Raw genomic sequence first — 25,560 nt, 5'->3', positions numbered from 1 at the left:
AGGCACTGTGTACTTTGTTTATAATGTTCTTGAGATACCCTGTGTTCCTTCTATGTAATATTGTCTGAATTTGTCCACTTCCTTTTAAAACTGAGTTGATTGGTTTATATTAACCTGAAACTTGCTGTTGTAAATGGCTGAAATCTGCATCCAATCTGGGATAGGTTTGGGCTAAGTGTGAGAGCCAGGATCAGGAACCCTTGTGCTGGGTCCCTTCAATTCTCCAGCCCCCCCCCCCCCCCCCCCCGACAAGTATTCCTTTTTTTTTTTTAAAGATTTATTTGTTATGTACACAGTGTTCAGCCTCCATGTATGCCTGCAAGCCAGAAGAGGGCACCAGAACTCAGTACAGAAGGTTGTGAGCCACCATGTGGTTGCTGGGAATTGAATTCAGGACCTTCTGAAAAAGAGCAGTCCATGCTCTTAACCTCTGAGCCATCTCTCCAGCCCCCATGGGACAAGTATTCTTGCCACTCAGGCCTCATTAGCCAATCATGGTCTCCAACAGATCTGTCAGTCATATGGGAGGGTTCTTCCGGGCACAGGGCTTCTGGCTCAGAGCCACTGCTGAGGAAAGCGGAAGTTGTCCGGTGTGCTGAGGAAGGCGGAAGTTGTCTTGGGTGCTGTGCTGGGGTCTCCGCCGGGGGAAAACTGTGGGCAGGCAGAGTTCCGGCAAGTCCGGCAGCGCACCATGGTGAGTGAGGGGCTGCCGTCCCCAGACAGGCAGGGGCGGTCAGCCATGGCGAGCGACCTGAGCGGCCTCCGGAGCCATGGGAGCCGCTGTGGTGGGTCCTACCACGGCTCGGTCGGGGCCAGCGGCCAGCTGCAGAGTTAAACGTGGTCATGCCTGGTCCTGCACGGTCCAGCGTGTCCTCCGTGGTCCTTGTAACTCCTTGGGCTGGGCCTCTGAATAACTTCACTCCGCGGGCTGAGTTTGCGCGCGTAATTGGGAGCGGGACTGTGCTTAGAAACATCCTTGACGTCACTGTGAAATGCTGGCTCCTGTCGTGCGTGTATTGTCTCTGTGGAAGGCAGATTTGCCAAACGCGGGGAGCTCTGATCTCTCTAGTATCTTCCAGAAGTTCTGCTCTTTTAACATTGAACATTTAGGTGCACAAAATTATTCCTTATTCCTTCTGGAATAATTTTGTGGAACTTGTAGAGTGTCTCCTGTGTAGAGTAGCACTCCACTGTGATGTAGAAGAGTAGAGTTGATGGTCGTTGTTGTGTGTGGGCATCAGTGGAGTGGGGTTTGCCTGAAACCACAAAGGCAGGAGAGGGAAGTGCTGCAGAGCCATAGCCCACCTTTATGATGCCCTCCACTTCCAGAGAGCGCTCCAGAGCATGGGGCTGTTTGGAAGAGAGACCAGTACTTGGAAGGTCAGAAATATAACAGTTTCGGGGTCACTTTGAATCATCTTTGTGAGTTTTGTTGAAGTCTTTGCTTATTTGCTTTCTATACAGCTCAAACGTAGGCAGCGTTGGTCAGGTTCACTGTCTTCCTAGCTGTATTTCCTGAGGTCGTTTGAAGAAAACTTGACTGTCTTTTTGTGCTTTTGTTCTTGGCTTTTCCCCTCCATTCATATTCTTCACACTTTTTTGTTTGGTGTAAATTTGTGGTAAGCACAGAAGTCACATTGTATTAGTGTATTTACTATTTCTTCATAGTTCCATTGAAAATTCTCAAGTTTTCCACATGGAGTGTGGCTTTCAGGTTTCCTGTTAAAAATCTTTGAGAATTTTCTTTGGATTATTAAACTTATACTTCAAATTGAGCATACCCAATGTCCTTTTTAAAAAGTCATGTGGATGGTAATGTTTACAGGGATGTAAAGGGATAAAGGATACTATTGTGCAAACTGCAGTGAGGGCGGATCTGACACTGGTGGGAGATAATGTACGAAGCCAGAAAAGAGGACTGCAGAATAGGTCAGTGCACAGATTCATAATGATAGTCACATAAACGGTATCCCAAAAGAGGACTGCAGAATAGGTCAGTGCACAGATTCATAATGATAGTCACATAAACGGTATCCCAAAAGAGGACTGCAGAATAGGTCAGTGCACAGATTCATAATGATAATCACATAAACGGTATCCCACTAAGTTTGATTCATTTGAGAAAGCTAAGAGTGACAATCAAACATGCCCCAGAATTGAACAGTGGATCTGAGTGTTTCATGGGACTGTGTAGTAGCATGCGAAATAAACTCTGATAGCAGTAGGTTGGGATTTCCCACAGATAGCAGTTAAAATCTGTAGCACGATTAATAAGAACCCAGAGACAGAAATTGGGGTTCAACCTGATGGTCAGAAAAGCAAAACAGTCAGCCGCTGGCTCTTACTTCTATCTCAGTCCGAAATAGTGGTTCTGCCTCCAGGAATCTCAGAATGAGACTGACTGAGAGCTGTATCCTCCTGTCTTATATTCCTCTCTCTGGGGCTGGGAATAAAGGAGTGCACCAGTACCACCCAGTTTCTATGTTAAATTAGTGTGGCTACTGGGATTAAAGGTGTATGGTGCCATTGCCTTACGGAAGACTGATCAGTGCGGCTGTTTTACTCTCTGAACTTCAGGCAAACTTTATTTATTAAAATACAAATGAAATGTCACTACAAAAATCAGTTAAAGCCATGTTATGCTGTTATAGTTGATATAAAATTACACTTATTTATGTATTCTGATGCATTTGGCCATATTACCTACACCCAAGCCACCTCATCACAAACATCAGAGTAAACTGTGTTCCCCAGACATTCTTTTTCTGTATGTGTGTTTACAGGATACAGAGTTCTCATAAAATGAGAGAATTGCTCCGGACCCAGCAGTCTTCTCAGTGTATCTTATCAAGGACTTATTCTGACAGCACTTATTACAGCTTAGGCAGTGTCAGCCCATTTCTTTTTCCCATCCTATTTTACTCTTCCGTGTACTGTCATTTGTTGGATGGATGTGAGAGCCCCAGCCATCTTGTCTGCACTACAGGTAGCAGTAGAAAATGAAGGGCAGAAAGAACAGAGAATCTAGCTGAGGCAATAATCACTTTCATAGGGTTTTTCTGACAGTTCCTTTATACAAGTCTTTCACTTGCTTTTTTAGAGTTACCCCAACATGCTTGATAATATTTGAAGCTATTGTGAAGGGTGCTGTTTCTCTGATTTGTTTTTCAGCCTATTTATCATTTATATATAAGGGTTTCTGCCTTTTTTTTCCCTGTTGAGTTAATCTTGTATTCAGTCACTTTGCTGTGTTTATTGACTGTAGAGTTTAGCAGTTGAATTTGTATGGTCATGTGTGTGTATATGTGTATATGTGTATAAATGTATAGATGCATACACACATATGCTATATGTATATGCATATATATGCTATCATATCATCTGCAAATAATGATTCTTTGACTTCTTCCTTTTCATATTATATCTCCTTGATCTTCTTCAGTTGTCTTTTTGCTCTAGTGAGAACTTCAAGTACTATATTGAAGAGATATGGAGAGAGTGGACCGCCTTGCCTGTTCCTGATTTTAGTGAAATTGGTTTGAGGTTCTCTCCATTTAATTTGATGTTGGCTGTAGGCTTGCTGTAAATTTCCTTTCTTATGTTTATGTATGTCCCTTGTATGCCTAATCTCTCCAAGACTTTTGTCATGAATGAGTATTGTGTTTTGTCAAAAGCTCTTTCAGTGTCTAATGTGATGATCCTGTGCTTTTTTTCCTTTCAATTTATTTATATGGTGGATTACATTTACTGATTTTCATATGTTGAGCCATCTCTAATCCTATTGTTCTATTCCTGTTCTGGGGCAACCAAAAATCAGGTCTGGGTTAACAGTGTGGTAAATCTCCAACAACCTACCTCATCTTCTGCACACATGAGATGTGACTGAGCAATGGGTGTCTGGGTTAACAGTATGATAAATCTCCAGACAACCTACCTGATCTTCTGGCATGCATGAGATGTGACTGAGCAATGGGTGTCTGGGATACAGAGATGAGGCAAGTGGGGATGGTCTGAGGGATTCACAGGTGGTGTGAACAGGGTGAGAGGAAGGTACCCTTGGTTTTCTGTTCCAGTTCTATGGGCAACTTTGAGAATTGCGTCTGCGGTAGCAGATAGTGGGATAGGTCTTTGTGCAGCCTACCTAGTCTTCTAGCAGGCGTGGCCTCTGGTTGAGCAGGGTTGTCAGCCCAAGATGGGGTCTGGTACACAGAGAGGGGGCAGGAAGGGAGGGCAATCTTTAATTTCTTTCTTTTATTAGAAAATGTTATGAAATAGCGCAGAATGAACCTTGGTGGGTAGTTCACGTTCAAGGAGCCCCACAGTGGGTGAGAGCCATGGAGACAGAGCTTACTTTGGAAGTTTTATTGGGGGAAGGGAAGAGTAGGGAAGGGAGAGAGAGAGAAAGGGAGCACACAGAGAAGCCCTATATGGGAGAGAGAGAGGGGGGGGGGTGCAGAGAGCTAGAGAGAAAGAGGTGCAAAGAGGCAGAAAGCCATGGAAAGAAATGAATGAGAGAGAAGAAGAGAAAGAGTAGGAGGAAGTGGGGGAGTTCCTCCTTTTAAAGTGATGGGGCGCAGTTATGTGCACAGAGATCACACTAGGTCAGGGTACTGCCTGCCATGCGCACAGGGTGACTCACTCTGCCAGGTCCCCAATGGGCAGGGGCAGGGGCAGGTGTGCCTGATGCTAATATTCCTCCCTTTTGTTTATTTAAAAAAAAAGGAGAGGAGTTAGGCGTAGCAGGTTAGGGGAATGAGGGTGCAGAGTTCTGATTTGTGGGTGTTGAAATCTTGGGGGATGTGAGAAAGCAGGGAAGCTTGCCACACCCTGGAGTGTCTGGTTGCCTGGCTGCTGTCCAGGCTCCATGGAACTTTCCTATGCCTCTTGGATCTGGCAGGGCGCTGGCAGAGCAGATGACAAGGTTAATTTTAGGGAAGAAAATTTCCTTAGGTCCTGGTTATTCAGGGAGGGGGATTGCAAGACCAGGGAAAACTGGAATGTTACTTATCTGGAGTGAATCTGCCTTGTTTGGGTGGATCCAAGTCGACTCCCCAGAGCTTACAAGAATACTTTGAGTTTATGAAAACAGAAGTTTTAGACCTATAAGCATTCCCACTGTTTATGATCGGTACTGATATTTACATTGTAGAAAAGGGTGGTGTACTCACATAGTGGTAGTACTCAGCCAGGTTAATGGCTTATCAGGATTTTGGCAATTAATGTTAAGACTGGCAACTTTTGGAGTCTTAGTATAACAGTGGCATAATGAGAGAGAGAAATCTGGACATGTTGCATTCTTTTTAATGTCTTGAATTGTTTTATCAGCACTTAAGCCTTTTCATCCTCAGACCTTTATAATTTGTATGTACACAGCTTATCAACTCGCATTTCCACACCTTATCAACTCACATTTGCACACCTTAAAACACCTTCTTTGACCCTAAAACATTCTTAGATCCTCATATCTTAGGCTTTTCTATCTTTCCATAAGTGAATCTTAAAGCACCTGTTCCTTCCCCATCATGATGGCGTTACTTGAACACTCAGGTTGGTTGCTGAGGGCAGTCACTGCAAAGTTCCTTTAAACAAAGGTATGGTAAGAAGTTATCTTGACACTTGTTTTGTGAGTTTATCTCTTTTCTGAGTCTGGTAATGATGTGGATTGTGTCTGGACTTAGTTAGCTCTAGGAGAGTGAGGCCTGTGACCTGAATTTCACACCGAGAACTTCGAAGGCCGTTGAAACCTTGCTTGCTGCTGTTAAGCTGGCAGAGCTACTAGTCATCAAATAGCATCAGAGTTCTGAGGAGGATAAACTTTACCCAGAGACTCACTTGCTTGACAGCCACCTCAGGTCCTCCATGGTTGTTGAGGGCAGCGGTCTCACAGCAGCGTTCTTCAGCTGGCGAGGCGGGCTTGTAAGGCCCTAGATGGTCACATAGGCTTCTCCTCATGGGAGGACCTGCCTACCTTTGTCTAGGCAACTTGAGGCAGTTGAGTTTTCAGTGTCCTGATGCCCACAGTCTAAGCAGCAGTTGAGGCGAAAGGCAGTTCCCCCCCCCTCAGTGACTAAGCGTGCTGCCACTTATGAAGCAAGTTATGGGTGGAGGTTCTTCTGTACCCATTTGTCTTCTTTGGAGGAAATAGGGGTGCTTGCAGGAGTAGTCCTGACTCTCCATTACAAAAAACCTTTTTAATTAAACATTTTAAATGCCATATTCTGCAGATCTCTGAGCATTTGAGGACTGACTTTCTATTGGGTATATCTGAGTAAACAAACTTTGTCTTTAGTTACTTGTTTTAAGTGTAGTTCTGAAAACATATAGGGGACTAGTTAGGGCTTATCCCTGTAGTTAATTATATCAGTACTTAGCATGACTACAATTAAAGAGCTTGATCATTTATTCCTTATCAATCTGAATAGATTTTATAACCTTAAATTTTTATCAATGTATAGATTATATTTTAGGCCAGATATATAGTATGTTGTAACTGATCTAATCATATATTTTATCATCATACAAAAGTACATACCAATTTCAAATATTTGAGACTCGTTGTTTTCTTAGTTTAGAAGGAGATACAAGGAACAGAGAGCTCATTAGGACTAAGAAGTTTACTCTTTTACTTTAGTAAACGATGTTTTTCTAAACAGTAGTTATTGGCACACATAGGAGCAGTTGAATTTAAATTGCATACATAAACACACAGTGTTGGAGCTAGCTTACATTTTCACATAAAAGTTAAATCCAAGTCACATGTGTGTGCCTGTGTGCGCACATCCACAGACCCTCCCCCTACACACGCACACATCTTTTTGTCCTTACTAAAAATGGCGGTTGTCCATATGGTCAGCCTTAGTAGAGATGGCTGTTAGGTCATCTGATCGTATACTGAAACCTTTTATCTGAAACTCTACAAAGGAGACAAATGTCAAAGCAATTCTCAGTCACAGAAACTTTCAGTTTTCTAACTTCTACAACCAAGTTTTGCGTAGACTTTGAACAATTGATGGACTTTCTTTGGACCACCAGTGTTGTGGGAGCTTCGGGTTGCATTCCGCCACTCAGCTCCCGCCACTGGCTAGCTTTACCCGAAATAACAACACACAAATTGTATTCTTTTAAACACTGCTTGGCCCATTATATCTAGCCTCTTCTTGGCTAACTCTCACACCTGGACTAGCCCATTTCTAATAAAGTGTGTAGCACCCCAAGGTGCGCTTACCGGGAAGATTCTAGCCTACGTCCATCCTGGGTCAGAGGTTCATTGCGTGTGCCCCCGAGAGCTGAGCTATGGCATCTGTCTGAGGCGTCTACCTCACTTCCTCTTCCTCCCAGCATTCTGTTCTGTTTACTCCTCCCACCTATGTTTTAACCTATGAGGCCAAGCAGTTTCTTTATTACTTAACCAATGACCTTCCTCCATCATACCAGCTCCAAAATAATGACATAGGGACTTCTTATTAATTATGAAAACTTGGCCTTAACTTAGACTTGTTCTTAATTTGCTCTTGAAACTCAGATTAATCCATTCATTTCTATTAATCTATGTTCTGCCATGTGGCTTGTTATCTCACCTCCATACTGTAATCTCTGCCTCTCTGATTCTGTCCTAGAGTTCCTATCTCTGCCCGGAAGTCCCACCTATCCTCTTCAGCTCTTTATTAAAGAAATCAGAAGTTGCCTTGGCAGAGACATACCTTCACAGTGCACAAAAAGATTATCCCATAACCTTGAACCATTTAGGAAGAACTCAGGTAAGATATACATACTTCAAACAAAAGGTAGCTCACACAAAAGGAGACAGTCACAAAAGGGAGATCAAAGCCCAGGGGCTAACACTCCAGAATCTAGCCAGCTGCCATGATCTGCAAGAACTCTGTTTATGCCCACCCATATGCAAGCTCTTTGCTACTGAGACATCTCTCCTTGTTGTTTATTTATGATCAACATTTACATTGCTAACGTTTTATCTGTCCATTTTAACTGTTTAATCATGTATTCCCTTTTAATAACTTTTTATTAATGCTACAGTTTAAACTGGGGCACTTCAGGTTTCTAGAAAATGAATACAGAGCTGTATAAATCTTTTAGGAACTTCATTAAAAAAATCTCTGAGTTCTTTCCTTTTGTTTGATTGATTTTTGCAGGGTGATAGAGTCTTAATATATACCTTTGGCTATCTTGGGACTCTTTGCTTAGACCATACTGGCATCCAACTCAATGAGATACACCTTCTTCTACTTCCTGAGTGTTGGGATTAAAGGCATGAGACATTACACCCAATTTTTTCATCTTTTTTTTCCTAGTTAGTAATTGGTCATACAATGTGTCTGGTGTGTACTCAGTACTGTTGATCTGTTTGCTTGTCTCTCTCTTATTAAGTCTGGTGTAATTAGTGCATTTCTTGTGCAAGGTTATATCCCATTCAAAGGGTGCAGAAATGACAGGGGTGGACCTCCTAAGGTTCCTTCTAAAGTGACTTGGTGATTACAGTTAAAATTCTGTATAATGGAATAAAGTGTGGGAAGCACCAGAATTATATGACTATATTGTAAAAGAAGTACACATTTGCAGTGCTGTTTGTATCACACTTTCTTTTGTACACATGTATGGGATATTTTAGAATGCAGTGACCTATGATGATGTGCATGTTGACTTCACCCGGGAAGAGTGGGCTTTGCTGGATCCCTCCCAGAAGAATCTCTACAAGGATGTGATGCTGGAGACTTACAGGAATCTCACTGCTATAGGTATGAATTTTGCTTCACTTTTTAAAATAAGGGGGCAACTGCTTCTTGGATATTGATGCTCTTCTGAAATTTTGATTGAGAAAGAGGAAAAATGAGGTGAATAAATCAGTTAGAGTTCTAAAGTTCAATGAAGATAATTACTTAAATTTTTCATAATTTCCAATAATAGACATTTTCTGATACTATATTTTAGGCTACAATTCGGGAGATCATAATATTGAAGAACCTTGTCAAACTTCTAGAAGAAATGGAAGGTAATTTTCATGTGCAAGTAGATACAAATGTAACTCTTTAAGAAATTTTAATGTGAACTGGAAGTTTTAAGGCAAAGCACCTGTGTAAATAAGCACTTGAGTGTAGTGATGATTATTAAATTATCACAAAACCATGTGCCTCAATGTCAGGGAACTAATTTGTGTTTACAAGTCATTCTTATATGAAGAAGACAAGGAAACAATGCCTTAACAGAGATCACCTTTTGACTCATGGCCCCATGTAAAGTCCCAGTCCATTTAATTTCATACCACTTCAGTATTCCAAAAGGTATACACAATGAATAGGTAATAAATATATGTCCAAAATCTTCTAATAAGCAAATAGTACATGGAAAAGCTGGTGTTACCCATATACACAAGTGTATGGGAGTTGTTGGGACTTTGCTGAGTTCAGTGAGAGAGGCAGTTTATGAGCTTCAAGACGATGATTGTGGAGCACCTTAACTTCTGTACCACAGGCCTATGAGGAACCAAAAGACAAACGATGTGAATGCAATGTGGAAACCTTTCGTTAGTTATTCTTTCATTACTTGATATTTCATATGTCACACAAGCCATGTGAGCATGGAGAGAAGCAATATCCCCTCTATACAGTAGTCCTCGCTTGGACTTGTTGAATGAAATAGAAGTTTATAATTCATTGGTTTTTCCAGCTTTGTTGGGACTATATCAGCAAACTAACACTGTAAGATAGCCTATGAGTATTAGAAATGTGGAAATCTTCTGTGTGTCCTAGTTCGCTATGCAAATGTGGTATGATTCACACTATTGGAAAACTTACTGATGCAACCAGTGTGACAAACTTCCAACTTTTTCCAGTTTTCTTCAACTGTCTGGAAACTCATAAACAATGTATAATTGTGAGCCATGTAATAAAGGCTCTTACCATCACAGGTATCTTCCAAGATGCAAAATAACCTTTAGTGAAGGGGAATACTGTGAGTGTAAACAAAGTGATAAAACCCTAAGATCTGATTCGGCTTTACAATAAGACCAAATTCTAAAATTAATTCATTCAGGTAAAAAGATTCATGAGTGTAATGTGTTCAGTAAAGGTTTTACATATACCAATTATTTTTGCAGACATGAAGGAAATGATACTGGAGTGAAATCCTGTGAATATACTCAAAGTGATAAAGCCGTTGCATATGACAGTCATCTTCAAAGACATGAAAGAATTCCTACTGGAGAAAAACGCAATCAATGTAGTCAGTGTGGTAAAGCCTTTGCACATCACAGTTATCTCCGAATACATAAAAGAACACACACTGGAGAGAAACCCTGTGAATGTAAGCAATGTGGTAAAACCTTTGCACATCTCAGTAGTCTCCGAAGACACAAAATAACACATACTGGAGAGAAACCCTACAGATGTAATCAATGTGATAAGGCCTTTTCACAACCCACTAGTCTCCAAATACATATAAGAACGCATACTGGAGAGAAGCCCTATGTATGTTATCAATGCGGTAAAGCCTTTTCACAACACAATAGTCTCCGAGTACATAAAAGAACGCATACGGGAGAGAAACCCTACAAATGTAATGAATGTGGTGAAGGCTTTGCACGTCACAGTCATCTTCAAAAGCATGAAAGAATGCATACTGGAGAGAAACCCTATGAATGTCCTCAACATGATGAAGCCTGTGCACATTTCTATACTCTTCAGCATCATGAAAGAATTCATACTGGAGAGAAACCCTATGAATGTACTCAATGTGGGAAAACCTTTGCACATAACAGGCATCTCCGAATGCATAAAAGAACACATTCTGGAGAGAAAACCTGCAAATGTAATCAGTGTGGTAAAGCCTTTGCACATAAGAGTTATCTCCGAATGCATAAAAGAACACATTCTGGAGAGAAACCTTATGAATGCACTGAATGTGGTAAAACCTTTGCATATCATAGTTATCTCCGAATACATGAAAGAACACATACTGGAGAGAAACCCTACGAATGTGCTGAATGTGGTAAAGCCTTTGCACGGCACACTAGTCTCCAAATACATAAAAAAACACATACTGGAGAGAAACCATATGCATGTAATCAATGTGATAAAGCCTTTGCACATCACAATTACCTCCGAATACATAAAAGAACACATACTGGAGAGAAACCCTATGAATGTGCTCAATGTAGTAAAACCTTTGCACATCACAGTAGCCTTCAAATACATAAAAGAACACATACTGGAGGAGACTCTATGAATGCAAGCAATGTAGTGAAGCCTTTGCATGTAACAGTACTCTTTCAAGTCATGGGAAATAATCATGTTGGAGAGAATCCCTAAACATGCAGTCAGTGTGCAAAGTCTTTGCACTTTGTGGTCTTCTTCATTCAAGAGGAAACCTTTTAAAGTCTTTGCACATCACAGTTGTCTTTGGGAACCTGAAAAAACTCACATCAAAGGATTTGGTAAAATCTTTAGCCAGCATTCTTATGTTCAGTTATACAAGATTATTTATTCTGGAGAAAAAAAAAGTCTGACAGTTGTCGAAAGTCTGTTCAAGCTTATGATGTCCCTCTTTATTTTGTTTGTACCTGTAAACTCATATGGACAAAAGCCTTATGAATTTAAATAATAAGGTAACCCTTTTAGATTTTACACTTCGGTTCAATAACATGAAATAGCTCATGTAGGTGTAAAACTTAATGGGTGTGATTGTTCTGTGCCCTCCAAGTCTTCCATTTTTCCTTTTTTGGGCAACTACATGTAGCTTTCAGTGACAGCATCCTGAAGGCTCCCACTTTGTGGTCACCACACTAGCCTTAGCTCCTCAGTCCCCCTCCTGCCATCCCTGTAACTTGCCTGCCTGGTAGGAATAAGGGTATTCTAAAGATAGAAACATCTTTTCTGTCTCCCCTGTTGCCTGCCTGGTAGGAATAGGGTATTCTAAAGATAGAAACATCTTTTCTGTCTCCCCTGTTGGCTAGCAGCTAGTGAAACAGTGCACCCCTTGAGATCCCCAGGAGTCTCACTCTGGGCAAAGACTGAGTCCTCCAGAAGAAAACTCTGCTGAAGACACATTTACCCCTTATCCGAATACCTTGCATTAGAGGAAGCTGAGAATTGGGAGGGATTTAGGGATGGAAAAAATCATTATAGGGCTTTGTTAGATTTCTTAGTTGCCTTCTAACTAAGGATGAATTGATTACCTTATATCTTCATAACTGTTCCAAACTCATCATACTGAATAAATACCATGTTTTAATAATTCAGTCATTTGCATTTTTCTGTTGTTTGTTTATGTGTTTATTTTAACAAATAACCATACTATGATTCCCTGTCTGGCCCGGAGCTGACTCTGTAGACTAGGCTGTCTTAGGACATCAGAGAGATCTGCCCACATTGCCTCCAGAGTGTCTGCATTACAGGTGGGCACATGCTGTGGTCCACAGGATTGATTATACAGTGAGAATACAGCTGACAAAATCACACATTCCAGTGGAGTAAACCAGTTTGTAGAGCTTGGAAGATACCTGCCTTTTGAATAGTCACTGCCGTTTCTGTAAAACCCTTGTGAAACCATAGCTCTCTTTTCTGTAGTGGGACTCATCCCAAAAAACCCCAGCAGGATGTTAATCAATTATTGGGCATAACTTCATCATGTACTGTTGTACCGGATGACTTTTCATTTTTCTGTATAATATTGATATATAGAATATAATGCTTTGTATTCTTAAAAAGGCCCCATAGAAAGGAAATTTTCACTTGGGGGTTAGCTGGAATAAAGCCACCACTTGGCCCAGAGGCTGAACATGCCAAGCTCTGTATTTTACACTAAGTAACCGCAGTTTTCCCTTTGATCTAGCCACCTTAGATGTTATCTCTAGGGCTGAGAGTAACCTTTAATCAACTAACATTTAGGTGAAAATGTTAATGCATCCCGCACAGTAAGCTGGTTACGGTGGTTACCACACTGCCGTATACCCAGCCACAGCCAGAATGGAAGTGCTTAGAAAGTGCACAGCACTGCTGTGTTTTTTCCCTTTTTTCTACATCTATCAGTCACAAACTTCTAGCTTAACTAACCACACAAATGTAGTTAAAACCCAAACCCCCTCTCCCTCCTCTTAGAAATCGCAGCCCCTCCCTCTGTTTCCCCTTTTCAGATATGCCCAGGCGCTTCACAACCATGCCCCTTCTGAGATTATAAGTAAGATAACAGACACCCACTTTGTCGCCTTATCTGTCTTCTTGGCCCCGAAAAATGCATGCCTGGTATCCTTGGTAGTGCCAGAGAATTAATTGTTTCTGTGCGGGTGTATAAACCTTGTAAGATAGAGAAGAATTAATGGGACACGATGAGAAGAGGGTGTGTGTGAGCTGACTCATTCCTTTGACCCCAGATCCCATTAGCCAACTCCCGCTGGCAAGTGCCCTGTCTGAGCCCTCCGGGGGCACATCACAACTTGATATCCTAGCTCTCTTAATTGTCTTAGTGAGGATGAGTCACTGAGCCTAGATGGTTTGGGTAGCTCCAGTACCAGAAGAAGGCTCCCATTAAATGCACCCTTCCTACTTTAGAGTCCACTGTCTTCCAACTGTGAGCAATGATTTTCTTTATCATTGAATCTGTTATAACTCATTCAGGGACTGGGGCAGATTTTGAAATCCAGGCTTGCAGATATCAGAGCTTTCTGAATACAATTAAGTGTGACTTCTCATTTCACTCATCCTGGTACCCTAATGACTCAGTAAATGAAGTTGAAGCCACCTAAGCCAGGCATGGTGGCTCAGGCCTGTAACCCTGGTACTTAGAAAGTGGAGACAGGAATTTCAGGATGTCAAGTCATTTAAGTTGAAAATGGTGGGAGGCCCAAGAACTAAGAGAGGCAATGATTAGTTCTAGCCAGTGTCCATAGTCTTTACTGCAGCTCCAGGACTTCAGGGCCATGGCACCAGCAAGCATACACTGAGGTATTTACACCCCAGGTTTTCTAATTATAATGTTTCCTGTCCAAGGCAGCCCAGTTCACTTCAGGGTCAGACTCCTGTTGCTCCTTAAACAGTGGAATTTTTCTTCAAGGGGAGGAATTAGAGCTCCCCAATTGCAGATCCAATGCAATGTATTCAGCCCTGAACCATATACATACAACCAACAGAAATAGACTCAGCAAGTTTTATTCATGTATTTTTACATGGAGAGAAGACAAGGGGGAAAGTGATGTAATATATTTTAATTAAAGTGTATAAAATATTTTTTAATAAAAAAAAGTAGCTAGAGAGACAGCTTAGCAGTTAAGAGCCCTGGGTGTTGTGGAGGACACAGGTTCCAGTCCCAGAAACAACCTGGTTGCTAAAGATGGTTACTCCAGTCCAAAGGTATCGGGTGCCCTCTTCTGGCCTGTGTAGGTACTGTACACAGACACTTGTAGGCAAACACATGTATACAAACCACAAAAATAAAGCTTAGAAACAGAATTCTCTACAGTGATGTCACAGCCCAAGAAAGCAGGCAGAGCTAGTTAAAATGAACTTCTTTTCGTACATGTGGCCTTTCTCTGAGCCAGCCTGCTCAGAAGCAAAGGCTGAGACTAGAGTCGCTCAGCAGGACTGTTCATCTAAGAACAGCATGCACAGTGCTTACAGGTGTGTTCCTTGATGTTTTCTGTATTTGTGTTCTCTGCCCTTTGTATGTGTAAGAATTAAAGGCAATGATACATCTTTTTAAATCTGTTGATAATATCTTTTAAATGTAGATCATATTATATGATTAAAAGATTTCTTCTGTAATGGATCTGGCTATCCTCTAGACTTTCAATCTTCTGTCTTTATTTAAATTGTTCAGTATACAACCTGGGGCCTGAATCTAAAAGAGACAAATGCAAAATTTATTCTAGTTTGGCTCCTCTTTTAGTATTAGCCAGATGCATTCTATTGTTAAAGAGATTTTTATTAATCTTTTAAGACTGTGGACTAGTCAGACAGTTGTGGTGCACACCTTGGGAGGCAGAGGCAGAGGCAGGCAAATCTCTGTGAATTTGAGGCCAACCTGTGATGTGTGATTCCCCTCTGTATGCTGTAAAATGTTTTATTACCATTGGTTGATGGTACTTAAAGCTACTTTGGGCCTGTGGCAGGGTAGGATAGAGCTAGGCGGGAAAATGAAACTGGGAGAAAGAATGTGGAGTCAGAGAGTCACCATGCAGCTGCCGAAGGAGACAGACGGCCTGGAACCTTACCAGTAAACCATGACCCTCCTAGTAAAATACAAAATAATAGAAATTGGTTAATTCAAGATGTAAGAGCTAGCTAGGAATAAGCTAGAATCATTGGCCAAACAGTGTTGTAATTAATATAGTTTCTGTATGATTATTTTGGATCTTGGCAGTCAGGAACAAATGAGCAGTCTCCGCCTGGTTTAAAACGTGAGTTCTAGGACAGGTTCCAAAACTACACAGAGAAACTCTTATCTAGAAAAAAAACAAAAATCAATCAACCCCCCAAACAAACAGAGCGTGGACTAATTTCTATCTGGGAAGGCATATTAATTCTAGAACAACTGCACATCCAGTGTTTTAGAAAAATGTTTCTGAAACAAGTTCTCTTATGTTTACTCATGTGGCCTTGATCCCCTTCAGATACTCTCCAGGACCATGACCTTACTGTCCTATTGATTAAATCTACTAAATTATTAATGCCCTGTACCACCACTGTGTTTTAAAATTACTCATTTGAATCATGTAGTAAACTGTCCATTGCAGTAACTGGAAAAGGATTTGCATGAGGATCATGGTATTTGTTTTCAGACTAGAATAGGAGGAATAGTTTGTTGTCTACACCACAGTGGAAAATAGGGTAGGCTATTAGTTGATGGAGTCATCATGAAAAAGGACCTGTTTGTGGCAGGAGAGTGATTTATAATTTATCAACATGCATTTATTCATGTCATGTGAATGAAGCCAGGCTAGATTGGTGGGTTTACAATTTGGGGAGGTTAGCTTGAACCAATGAATAGTGATTTTCCAATGAGGGGGCTCTCCTTTGCAGATATATACAGTCTAGGTTGGCACAGTTAAGTCAGCTCAGTGGGTTGAGTAAAAGGCCATTGGCTGGAACTGTGTGTGTCAATGTACAGATCTCAACAGCTAACATTGCATATAAGGGCAAGGTCAAACATTATTTTATTATTGCCATTCCCTCTACCAGAGAATGGCGTGCTCTTTTTCAAAGTCAGTAGAACTATTGCTTTTTCAACAATATTTATCTTTTTTAAAAAGTCAATTGTTGCTCTAATCTCTTACATGTTTTTATTCTCAAATATTTTCTAGTCATTAATTTCTTTGTTTTTCTCGGGTGCTGTTGATTTTATGTGTTTAGAGCAGTTTCTCCCATAGCTCAGGCTTGTCCCACACTATGTAATTAAGAATTGATTTGAAAATTTAATCTTGCCTTTGCTGCTCAGGGATGGAAATAGTTCTGCCACTCCTTGTCTGGGCCTTGACTGGTGTGTGAAAAGGAAAAATAGATGAATAAATGAGAGTCCTCTAACCTCTCTGGCTTTTATTGAGAAGTTCTAAATGCAGAGAAACCTGTGTAAGAATTGAATACACTGCTGGGCTTTAAAGCTGGTGTAATGTGGCGCAGAAAGGGAAGGGCATGAAGAAGGATAAAAGCTTTCCTGTTTTGACAGCGTTAGGTATGAATACTGAGGTAATCAAAGATTAATTGATAAGTGTCCTAACTGGCCACAGACCAGGAAATAAAAAATATGGGTAAAGAACTAAACTTATCATGAAACCAAATTACTGTAATTACTCTAGTTCAACCATTCTAGAAGGTCTGGGTAAAATGTGTGGTCTTGCCTAACAGGACTTTATTTTCCAGTGAATGATGTACAGCCTTAGAGAAAAGTAATATTTGGTGTGTTCTCATATAAATCCCTAGTCTCTAGAGCACATGGTCATAAAGCCTGTTTCAACTTTTTAATATAAGTTTTGGGATTAAAATCACATCATTTCCACCGTCTCTGTTCTGGGATACTTTGATTGCACTGTGACCAACTCCTGAGACTCGCCAATAATGTTAAACCTTGAATCATATGTTGGAGCCAGCAACTAGCTGACCAGAATTAGCCACAGAGAAGCCAGAAATCTGGATAGAGAGGGGGCACAGGAATGAAAGGATTAGGAATGAAGTTTCAGCTTGCTCCTGTTCTGGGACAAGGGAAGAGATGTTTCTCTTGCATTGTCTCTGGCCAGAAAGAACTATCAGCTAGTTCCTACTCAGCCTCTCTGAGTTAGCAGGTTTTTAACTCCAGCCTTTGACTCTTGAGTCTTCTTAATAAATAGAATGATAGATACTTAATTTAAATGTACATGTGGCGGCTGCAACAGAGTCTGGACCACGAAACCAGAAGCTCCAGCAGGCTGTTGCTTGAGTGGCTGGTGGGATGCTGACTGAGGGGCCATGGGGTTGCAGACAATACAATATTAGTAGATTCATTTCCATGATAGCTAGGGCTGTTACACAGAGAAACTCTGATCTGAAAAATAAAATAAAATAAAAATCAGAACATTCTTTGTTGTTCTTTTTTTAAAAATGCTCCAAGATCCCCGTGGAAGTAGGCAGCAGAAATGCTGTAGGTCCCAAATGGTGGTAGCAGGCCATGTGGTGGCAGGCAGTCCCAGGCAGAGATGGCTGCTGGTCCCAGAGCAGTGGTGGCGGGCCATGTGGCAGCAGGCAGTGGGCCCCAGACAGAGTAGGCTGCTGGTCCCCGAGCAATGGCTGGTTCCAGGCAGGGAGACACATGGCGGGCGGGCAGAAGACAGAAACATGGATAGACACGACATGCAGGGTGAGGTTGAATGTTTATTCAGGGGGTTATGGAGGAGGAAGGGTGAAGGGGGGAACAGAAAGAGGGGGGAGGACAGAGAAGTGCGGAGAGAGGCAGAAGCAAAGTTGCCTCTCCGAGAGGAAGATGGAAAAGAGAAAGAGCTCAGGCCGGAAGCTGAAGATCAGCCTGCCTCAGCGGATGGGGAGGGGAATGGGTGTGGCTTGTCTCTTAAAGGGACCAAAACCATAACATTCCCAGGTCTTCCTTATAATAAAAAGCAGGCACATCAAGGAAGCAGAAAAGGAAGGGCCCAATATGGCGGTGGGCAGGTCAGAGGTAATGGGAGTGGGCGTGGCTTGTCCCTTAAAGCGACAGGAAAGCACAACATTCCCAGGTCTTCCTTATAATAAAAAGCAGGAGACCAGGCACCACAGCCCAAAGGAACTGGGGCGGCGAACTCTCAAGACTGCTTCCAACTGATTGTGGGCATCGTCTTTGTGGGGGGGGCACGAGAGAAGGCTGGGTGCTGGTCACATCCTGGCTAGCTGGTCTCTTTGTTTCTGACCAATGTCTGTGGCATGGAAATATCTGGTATCTCTTATCCTGTTTAAGGTATTGGCAGAACAAAGAACAAAGTTAAATTAAGGAAAAAAAAATTAGGACCAGGGAATTGAGGGGGATGTATCTGACCTGTTTAAGGTGGATTCTTTAATTCGGCTCCCTGGAACTCACGAGAACTCCTTGGGTTTGTGAAAACAGAAGTTTTAGACATATAATGACTGTAGCATAAGAGATAAATTTGGTTTGAAATTTGTTTGGTGAGGTCACCTTGCAAAACCTCTCACCAGTTTAAAATATATGTATTATTATGTATAGAAAGAGTGAACAGGAATTGGGCAATGTGGACGACTCTGATGGGCCCTATCAGAGACATGCCATTGCTCAAAACACACTTAACAGAGTTAGCATAAGTTTAGTGAAAACCGAGTGAAGAGGCAGGGTAAAACCAGGAGAGTGTGGTCACATGATCTGGCCCTCAACCAAGATGGCAGAAAAAGTCACCTGACCCATCAGGCCTTCAGCCAAGATGGCGACCACCACGTGTAGTCTGCTCTGTTAGAGAGCCGCCATGACATAACAGAAGCCGCAGCAGGGAAGGGCAAAAGGCTGGAACCCAAAACGGCTATCTAAATTATTTTTAAGGTAGTTGGGGCCATTTTGGACAGAGACTGATAAGGGTAAGGCATTAAAGCATAAGGCCGGAGTGATAGGTCTGGATGGCTTGGCTCCCATGGTCAAGGCCGTGAAAACACCCACAAAAACCGTGGCACCTCAAGCCTACAATGAGAACAGCTCCCTGTTAAGGTGAGATGCAGATGGCACGAACACCCAGGCCCTATGAAAAGGTGTCTGATTTCATGGTGGGGGGGGGGGTGTAATAACCTGGCTGAATCGACTCAAGCCTCCGACGGGAGAGGGATTCCCAGGCAGGAGGGATTCAGCCAAGGTCAGGCCGCACCGTACTGGAATGCTGCACCGTAGCAGCAGTTATGAGGAAAGAAGGAAGAAAAGGAATGAAAAGATAAAAAGAGGAAGAACTGGAGACCCTGGGCCTCTAGGCGCGGGTGAGCTAAGGGGCTGGCTAAGGCCAGCCGTCTCAGGCACAGGCTTAGTGCAGGAGACAAGCCGAATTGAATGCGAGCAAAGGGAACAACCGAGGCCCTGAAAGCCCGCGGTTGGAGGTTCCCCCATCCCTAGAAACTGAGAAGGGTTGCCAGGAGCTCAACGGTCAATCCCTTGGGTTAAAAGAGATGGTTAAGCTGGCCGAGATGGGGACACTCACGATTAGTTGATTTGTTGTTTGGAAGAGCTGCGTCCAGGCAGATGGAACACGTGGGTCGTTGTAGAGAAGGTCCTCGAGTCCTGATTCTGCCCCAGGAGGGAGCTCAGAGTCCCAGACGGCGCCTACAGCCAGAACTCTGTCCCCGGGTGGAAGTCTGGGGCAGGCGAATCATTCGAGTTGTTCTTTTTTAAAAAATGCTCCAAGATCCCTGGGGCAGTAGGCAGCAGAAATGCTGTAGGTCCCAAATGGTGGTAGCAGGCCATGTGGTGGCAGGCAGCGGGCTCTAGGAGCAGCCAGTCCCAGGCAGAAATGGCTGCAGGTCCCAGAGCGGTGGCCTGAGCAGTGGCGGCAGGCCATGTGGCAGCAGACAGCGGGCCCTAGGAGCAGCCAGTCCCAGGCAGAGATGGCTGCTGGTCCCAGAGCAGTGGTGGTGGGCCACGTGGCAGCAGGCAGTGGGCCCCAGACAGAGTAGGCTGCTGGTCCCCGAGCAATGGCTGGTTCCAGGCAGGGAGACACATGGCGGGCGGGCAGAAGATAGAAACATTGATAGACACGACATGCAGGGTGAGGTTGAATGTTTATTCAGGGGGTTATGGAGGAGGAAGGGTGAAGGGGGGACAGAGAGAGAGAGAGACAGAGACAGAGACAGAGAAGAGGGGAGACAGAGAAGTGCGGAGAGAGGCAGAAGCGAAGCTGCCTCTCCGAGAGGAAGAGCTCAGGCCAAAAGCTGAAGATCAGCCTGCCTCAGCGGATGGGGAGGGGAATGGGTGTGGCTTGTCTCTTAAAGGGACCAAAACCATAACATTCTTGTGCACCCTCTAAGTTGGCAGAAAAAACATTACATAGTGCTCCAATGCATAGCTGTCACTTGGAGGGAGAAATCTTGCCAGTTGGTGCCTCTGCAGTCACCCCCTGTGTCTAAGCCTAAATGCAGGACTATAGAACATGGGTCTCTGATGGTGGCGCTGTTGCTGTGGATAAACCAAGAAGTCGGCAGATTTGGTGAGACACTTGGGAATTCCTGAAAGAGAGAGTAACTAATATTAGAAAGAAAAATTTTTCCCATGCTAAAAATTGGACATGTTACAATGCAGGGAGTTAGGGCCCTGTATAATGTTTGTATGGATGGTTTGCAAATGGGAAAAAAAAATGACGGGATAAGACACTTAGCTGGGGTTAACATAACGCTGATTGTAATTACTTTCAGTGTTGTAAATGAGGTGGCTTGAAAGAAAATCCCCCCAAAGGGAGAGGCACTACTAGGAGGAAGTATGTCACTGTGGTGGTGGGCCTTGATCCCTCTTTCTCACGCTTCCCTCAGTGTGACTGTCAGCTGACCTCTTGTTGCCTGCAAGATTTAGCATTCTCAGCTCCAGCACCATGTCTACCTGCACACTGCCATACTCCCCTTCACGGTGATAATGGACTGAACTTCTGAAACTGTAAGCTAGCCACCCTCAATTAAATGTTTTCCTTATAAATGTGGCCATAGTCGTGGTGTTTCTTCACAGCAATTGTAACCCTAACTAAGATATCAATTCATATTTTATCCTTAAAAGGTGGTTTGATAACTTCCCAAAAAAATGAAAAATTGACTTAGAATGACTTACTAATGAAAAGAAAAAAATGACTGATACGATAGAACCCTTAGAATGAAATAATAAAAATATGATTAATAAGGTAAAAGTTTTATAAGGGCTTACTATTGATACGATACAAGCTTTAGAAAGGCCTACTAATGAAATAAGGAAAATACTCAGATACAGACAAAGGAATTTAGAGCAAAACCTATCATACCATTGCATTATGAAACAGAAAAGGAGTACTCTACAGCACATGGGCACAGGAGACCACGTCCTACGCATAACCCCAGCAGCACAGACACTAAGGACATCATTGAATAAATGGGACCTCCTGAGGCTGAGAAGCTTCTGTAAAGCAAAGGACACTGTCGCTAAGACACAAAGGCAACCCACTAACTGGGAGAAGATCTTCACCAACCCCGCAACTGACAAAGGTCTGATCTCCAAAATATATAAAGAACTCAAGAAACTAAACCGCGCAAAAGGCTAATCAACCCAATTATAAAATGGGGCACTGAGCTGAACAGAGAATTCTCAACAGAAGAACTTCAAATGGCCAAAAGACACTTAAGGTCATGCTCAACTTCCTTAGCGATCAGGGAAATGCAAATCAAGACAACTTTAAGATACCATCTTACACCTGTCAGAATGGCTAAAATAAAAAACACCAATGATAGCCTTTGCTGGAGAGGTTGTGGAGAAAGGGGTACACTCACCCATTGCTGGTGGGAATGCAAACTTGTGCAACCACTCTGGAAAGCAGTGTTTCGGTTTCTCAGGAAATTCGGGATCAACCTACCCCTGGATCCAGCAATACCACTCTTGGGAATATACCCAAGAGAGGCCCTATCATACAACAAAAGTATATGCTCAACTATGTTCATGGCAGCATTGTTTGTAATAGCCAGAACCTGGAAACAACCTAGATACCCTTCAACGGAAGAATGGATGAAGAAAGTATGGAATATATACATATTAGAGTATTACTCAGCAGTAAAAAACAAGGACTTCCTGAATTTTGCATACAAATGGATGGAAATAGAAAACACTATCCTGAGTGAGGTAAGCCAGACCCAAAAAGGAACATGGAATGTACTCACTCATATTTGGTTTCTAGCCATAAATAAAGGACATTGAGCTTATAATTCATGTTCCTAGAGAAGCTAAATAAGGTGAATCCAAAGACAAACATATAGGCATCCTCCTGAATATTAACCTTCATCAGGCGATGAAAGGAGACAGAGACAGAGACCCACATGGGAGCACCGGACAGAAATCTCAAGGTCCAAATCAGGAGCAGAATGAGACGGAGCACGAGCAAGGAACTCAGGACCACGAGGGGTGCACCCACACACAATGGGGATGTTCTATCGGGAACTCACCAAGGCCAGCTGGCCTAGATCTGAAAAAGCATGGGATAAACCCGGACTAGCTGAACATAGCGGACAATGAGGAATACTGAGATCTCAAGAACAATCGCAGTGGGTTTTTTGATCCTACTGCACGTACTGGCTTTGGGGGAGCCTAGGCAGTTTGGATGCTCACCTTACGAGACCTGGATAGAGGTGGGCAGTACTTGAGCTTCCCACAGGTCAGGGAACCCTGATTGCTCTTCGAGCGGATGAGGGAGGGGGACTTGATCGGGGGAGGGGGAGGGAAATGGGAAGCGGTTGCGGGGAGGAGGCAGAAATCCTTAATAAATAAATAAATTAAAAAAATTTCCAAGTGAAAACAATAACCAGGTCATAATTATGCCTAAGATGATGTAAGTATCCCACGTGCAATCACAAATACATTATCTATTTAACCAGGTCAAAATTACATCTCACATGGTAGTTTGAATATTTGATATTTTGGCAAAGAATTTGGCTCCTTTCTACCCATGTCCCAAAAAAATCTACCTGTCATAGGTCCTGCTTTGGTCCAGTATTTTCTCACTATGCTTCCTTTCCTCCCTTTGGAACGGTACTGTATATTCCATGCCATTGTATGTTGGAAGTATGTGATCTGATTTTTGATTTTGATGTTTCAGGGGTTACAGTAAAGAACTTGCCTTGAGTCTCTGAAGAGTCTTTGGATTTTAAAGCAGTCTTGAGACTGGCAGACTATGAAAACTTGTGAAGTTGGACTAAATGCATCCTGTGTTATACCGTGGCTATAAGCCTGCTGGGGCCAGGGAGTGGAAAGTGGTGGTTTGGATAAGATGAGGCCTCATAGACCATATATCCGAATGCTTGGTCATCAGGAAGTGGGACTGCTGGAAAGGATTAGGAGGATTAGGAGGTGTGGCCTTGTGGAGGAAGTGTGTCACTGGGGGCAGGCTTGGAAGCTCTCGCTCTTGCTCTCTCTCTCTCTCTCTCTCTCTCTCTCTCTCTCTCTCTCTCTCTTTCTCTCTCGTTCATGAATGCACTTCTAAATCAGGGTATAATTTTCAACGACTTTTCCAGCACTTGATCTGCCTTTGTGTTGCTGTGCTTCCCCTAATGATGACAATGGACTAACCTCTGAAACTATAAGCAAGCCCCCAAATAAAGCTTTGTTTAGTAACAATTGCCTTGGTCACGGTGTCTCTTCACAGCAATAGAACAGTGACTAAGACAGAAAGGGAGACATCAAAAATAATATGAGCCTGGAGACAAGTGTCAGAAGAGTAGAGAGAACCCAAGTTCAGTTCCCAGCACCCAGATGACAGTTCACAACCTTATGTAACTCTAAAACCACGGTGATCTGACACCCTCTTCTGACTTTCACAGGCACTGCACAAGTATGGTACACCCATATATTTAAAATCAAATTTAAATTTAAAAACTCTTAATCATATACGATCCCATTACTTTGTATACTTTTTATATTTTTGTAAATCAGCTATTAAGTAAATTTAACTTAAACAATAAATAAATAATACCCAAGAACCTGGAAAAAAATGAAACAGAAAAGGAGCAACTTGAGGTTAATAGAAAATCCACCTTATCCAGTTACTTTACAAGAAGGACCACTATATGATAAGCATCCTCAAGGCTATGCAGAAATTTATTGGAATCCTGTAGAAATGTTAGATTATTTGAGATTTAAGGACGCAGTCATTTCATATGGTATGCATTTACCCTTTGTGAAGCAGATGTTGAATTCATGGAAAATTAGGAACAGAATTATTCCACACTGGAAAGATTTTGCTACAGCAATATTGGAAGTTATTCCTCAGTTACAATGTAAAACATGGTGGAGAGAGGAAGCTGGGGTCATAGAATGACGAAGTAGGACTAGAAGTATTGAAATTTCCCTAGGCCAGTGAGAATTTTCTCGGTTAGGGCCATAATGGTAATTTGCAAAGATAGTTTACTCTTAATGATCACACCTTGGTTCTATGAAATACAGCAGCTTTGAATGCTTGGGGCAGGGTTAGCTGTAAATAGAATTTCAGATCCAGAAGTTCGACAAATGTTAATTCAATCTTTGACTTTTGAAAATACTAATTCATAATGCAAAAGTGTGATTAGGCCTTTAAACTTAAAATTAGTATCAATAGTTGAATGGATCCAAAGTACAGCTGACATTGGGTCTCACACTTACTTGAATAGGAGAAGTGTTTTCTAAAAATTTTCTATGATGGAATATCAACAGTCAGCACACCTGGTGGTGGTCATCCTTTGTAAGTAGGCACAACTGATCATAGGAAGGTGCCAATTGTTTCTTAAAATAGTGCTGAGCAATAGCAATTAAATAAAAGAAAACTGAATTGAAACTGTGTAAGATAATGTAAGAAATAAGTATTTCCTAGGTACAAAGCTTAGAGAAAACACAAGACAGTCTTTATGCAAAACATGGCACCACTACTATAACCATGCTTTTGGTTTTTAATGGGTGGATGTAGGCGATATAATAAAACAGGAAATACATAAGAAAACCAACATGAGATAGATGTGGACAGCATCCTGAACAACACAACTAAGAAGGCCCTCTTCAGAATGTGCTGCCCAGTTTACTACAGAGACAGATTTACTCAGAATCCAATCAGCACTTTTTACCACAGACAAGTGACCAATAGGAGCATACATAAATGTCCTAGTACCCTAATCTTTAACAGACCTGGTTAACGCACTGCTTATCTTTGGGCTATTTTAGAGGCAGTCCTACCTTAGTTAAATTCTCCTTTGTGTGACTTTATGCATTGGTAAATCACTTATATCCACAATTCTACTCTTTTACATCACAACTTAGTAGTTGAGTGCTACTCAACTTGAAACGTCATTTACAACCTCCACAAAATTAACTGCGAATGGATCTTACTCATAAACGTCAAAAGCATAGTGCAGGACTTCCAGA

The 25,560-nt window shown here is 42.2% G+C and overlaps 1 protein-coding gene across 1 annotated transcript; it reads left to right on the top strand.

Annotated features, from left to right (window-relative positions):
• Positions 1 to 584: 584 nt before the first annotated feature.
• LOC142857878 (uncharacterized) lies at positions 585 to 11,756 on the top strand. Its single transcript, XM_075986949.1, is given in 7 exon segments — positions 585 to 694; positions 7,617 to 7,757; positions 8,627 to 8,753; positions 8,947 to 9,007; positions 10,112 to 11,223; positions 11,226 to 11,252; positions 11,441 to 11,756. Coding segments are annotated over 7 exon segments (1,644 nt in total). The 5' UTR covers positions 585 to 691; the 3' UTR covers positions 11,614 to 11,756.
• Positions 11,757 to 25,560: the final 13,804 nt, after the last annotated feature.

The sequence above is a fragment of the Microtus pennsylvanicus genome, chromosome 9 (assembly GCF_037038515.1).
Source record: "Microtus pennsylvanicus isolate mMicPen1 chromosome 9, mMicPen1.hap1, whole genome shotgun sequence".
NCBI lineage: Eukaryota > Metazoa > Chordata > Mammalia > Rodentia > Cricetidae > Microtus > Microtus pennsylvanicus.
Note: the sequence above shows the minus strand (reverse complement) of the source record. Positions and strands in the feature narration are given on the sequence as shown.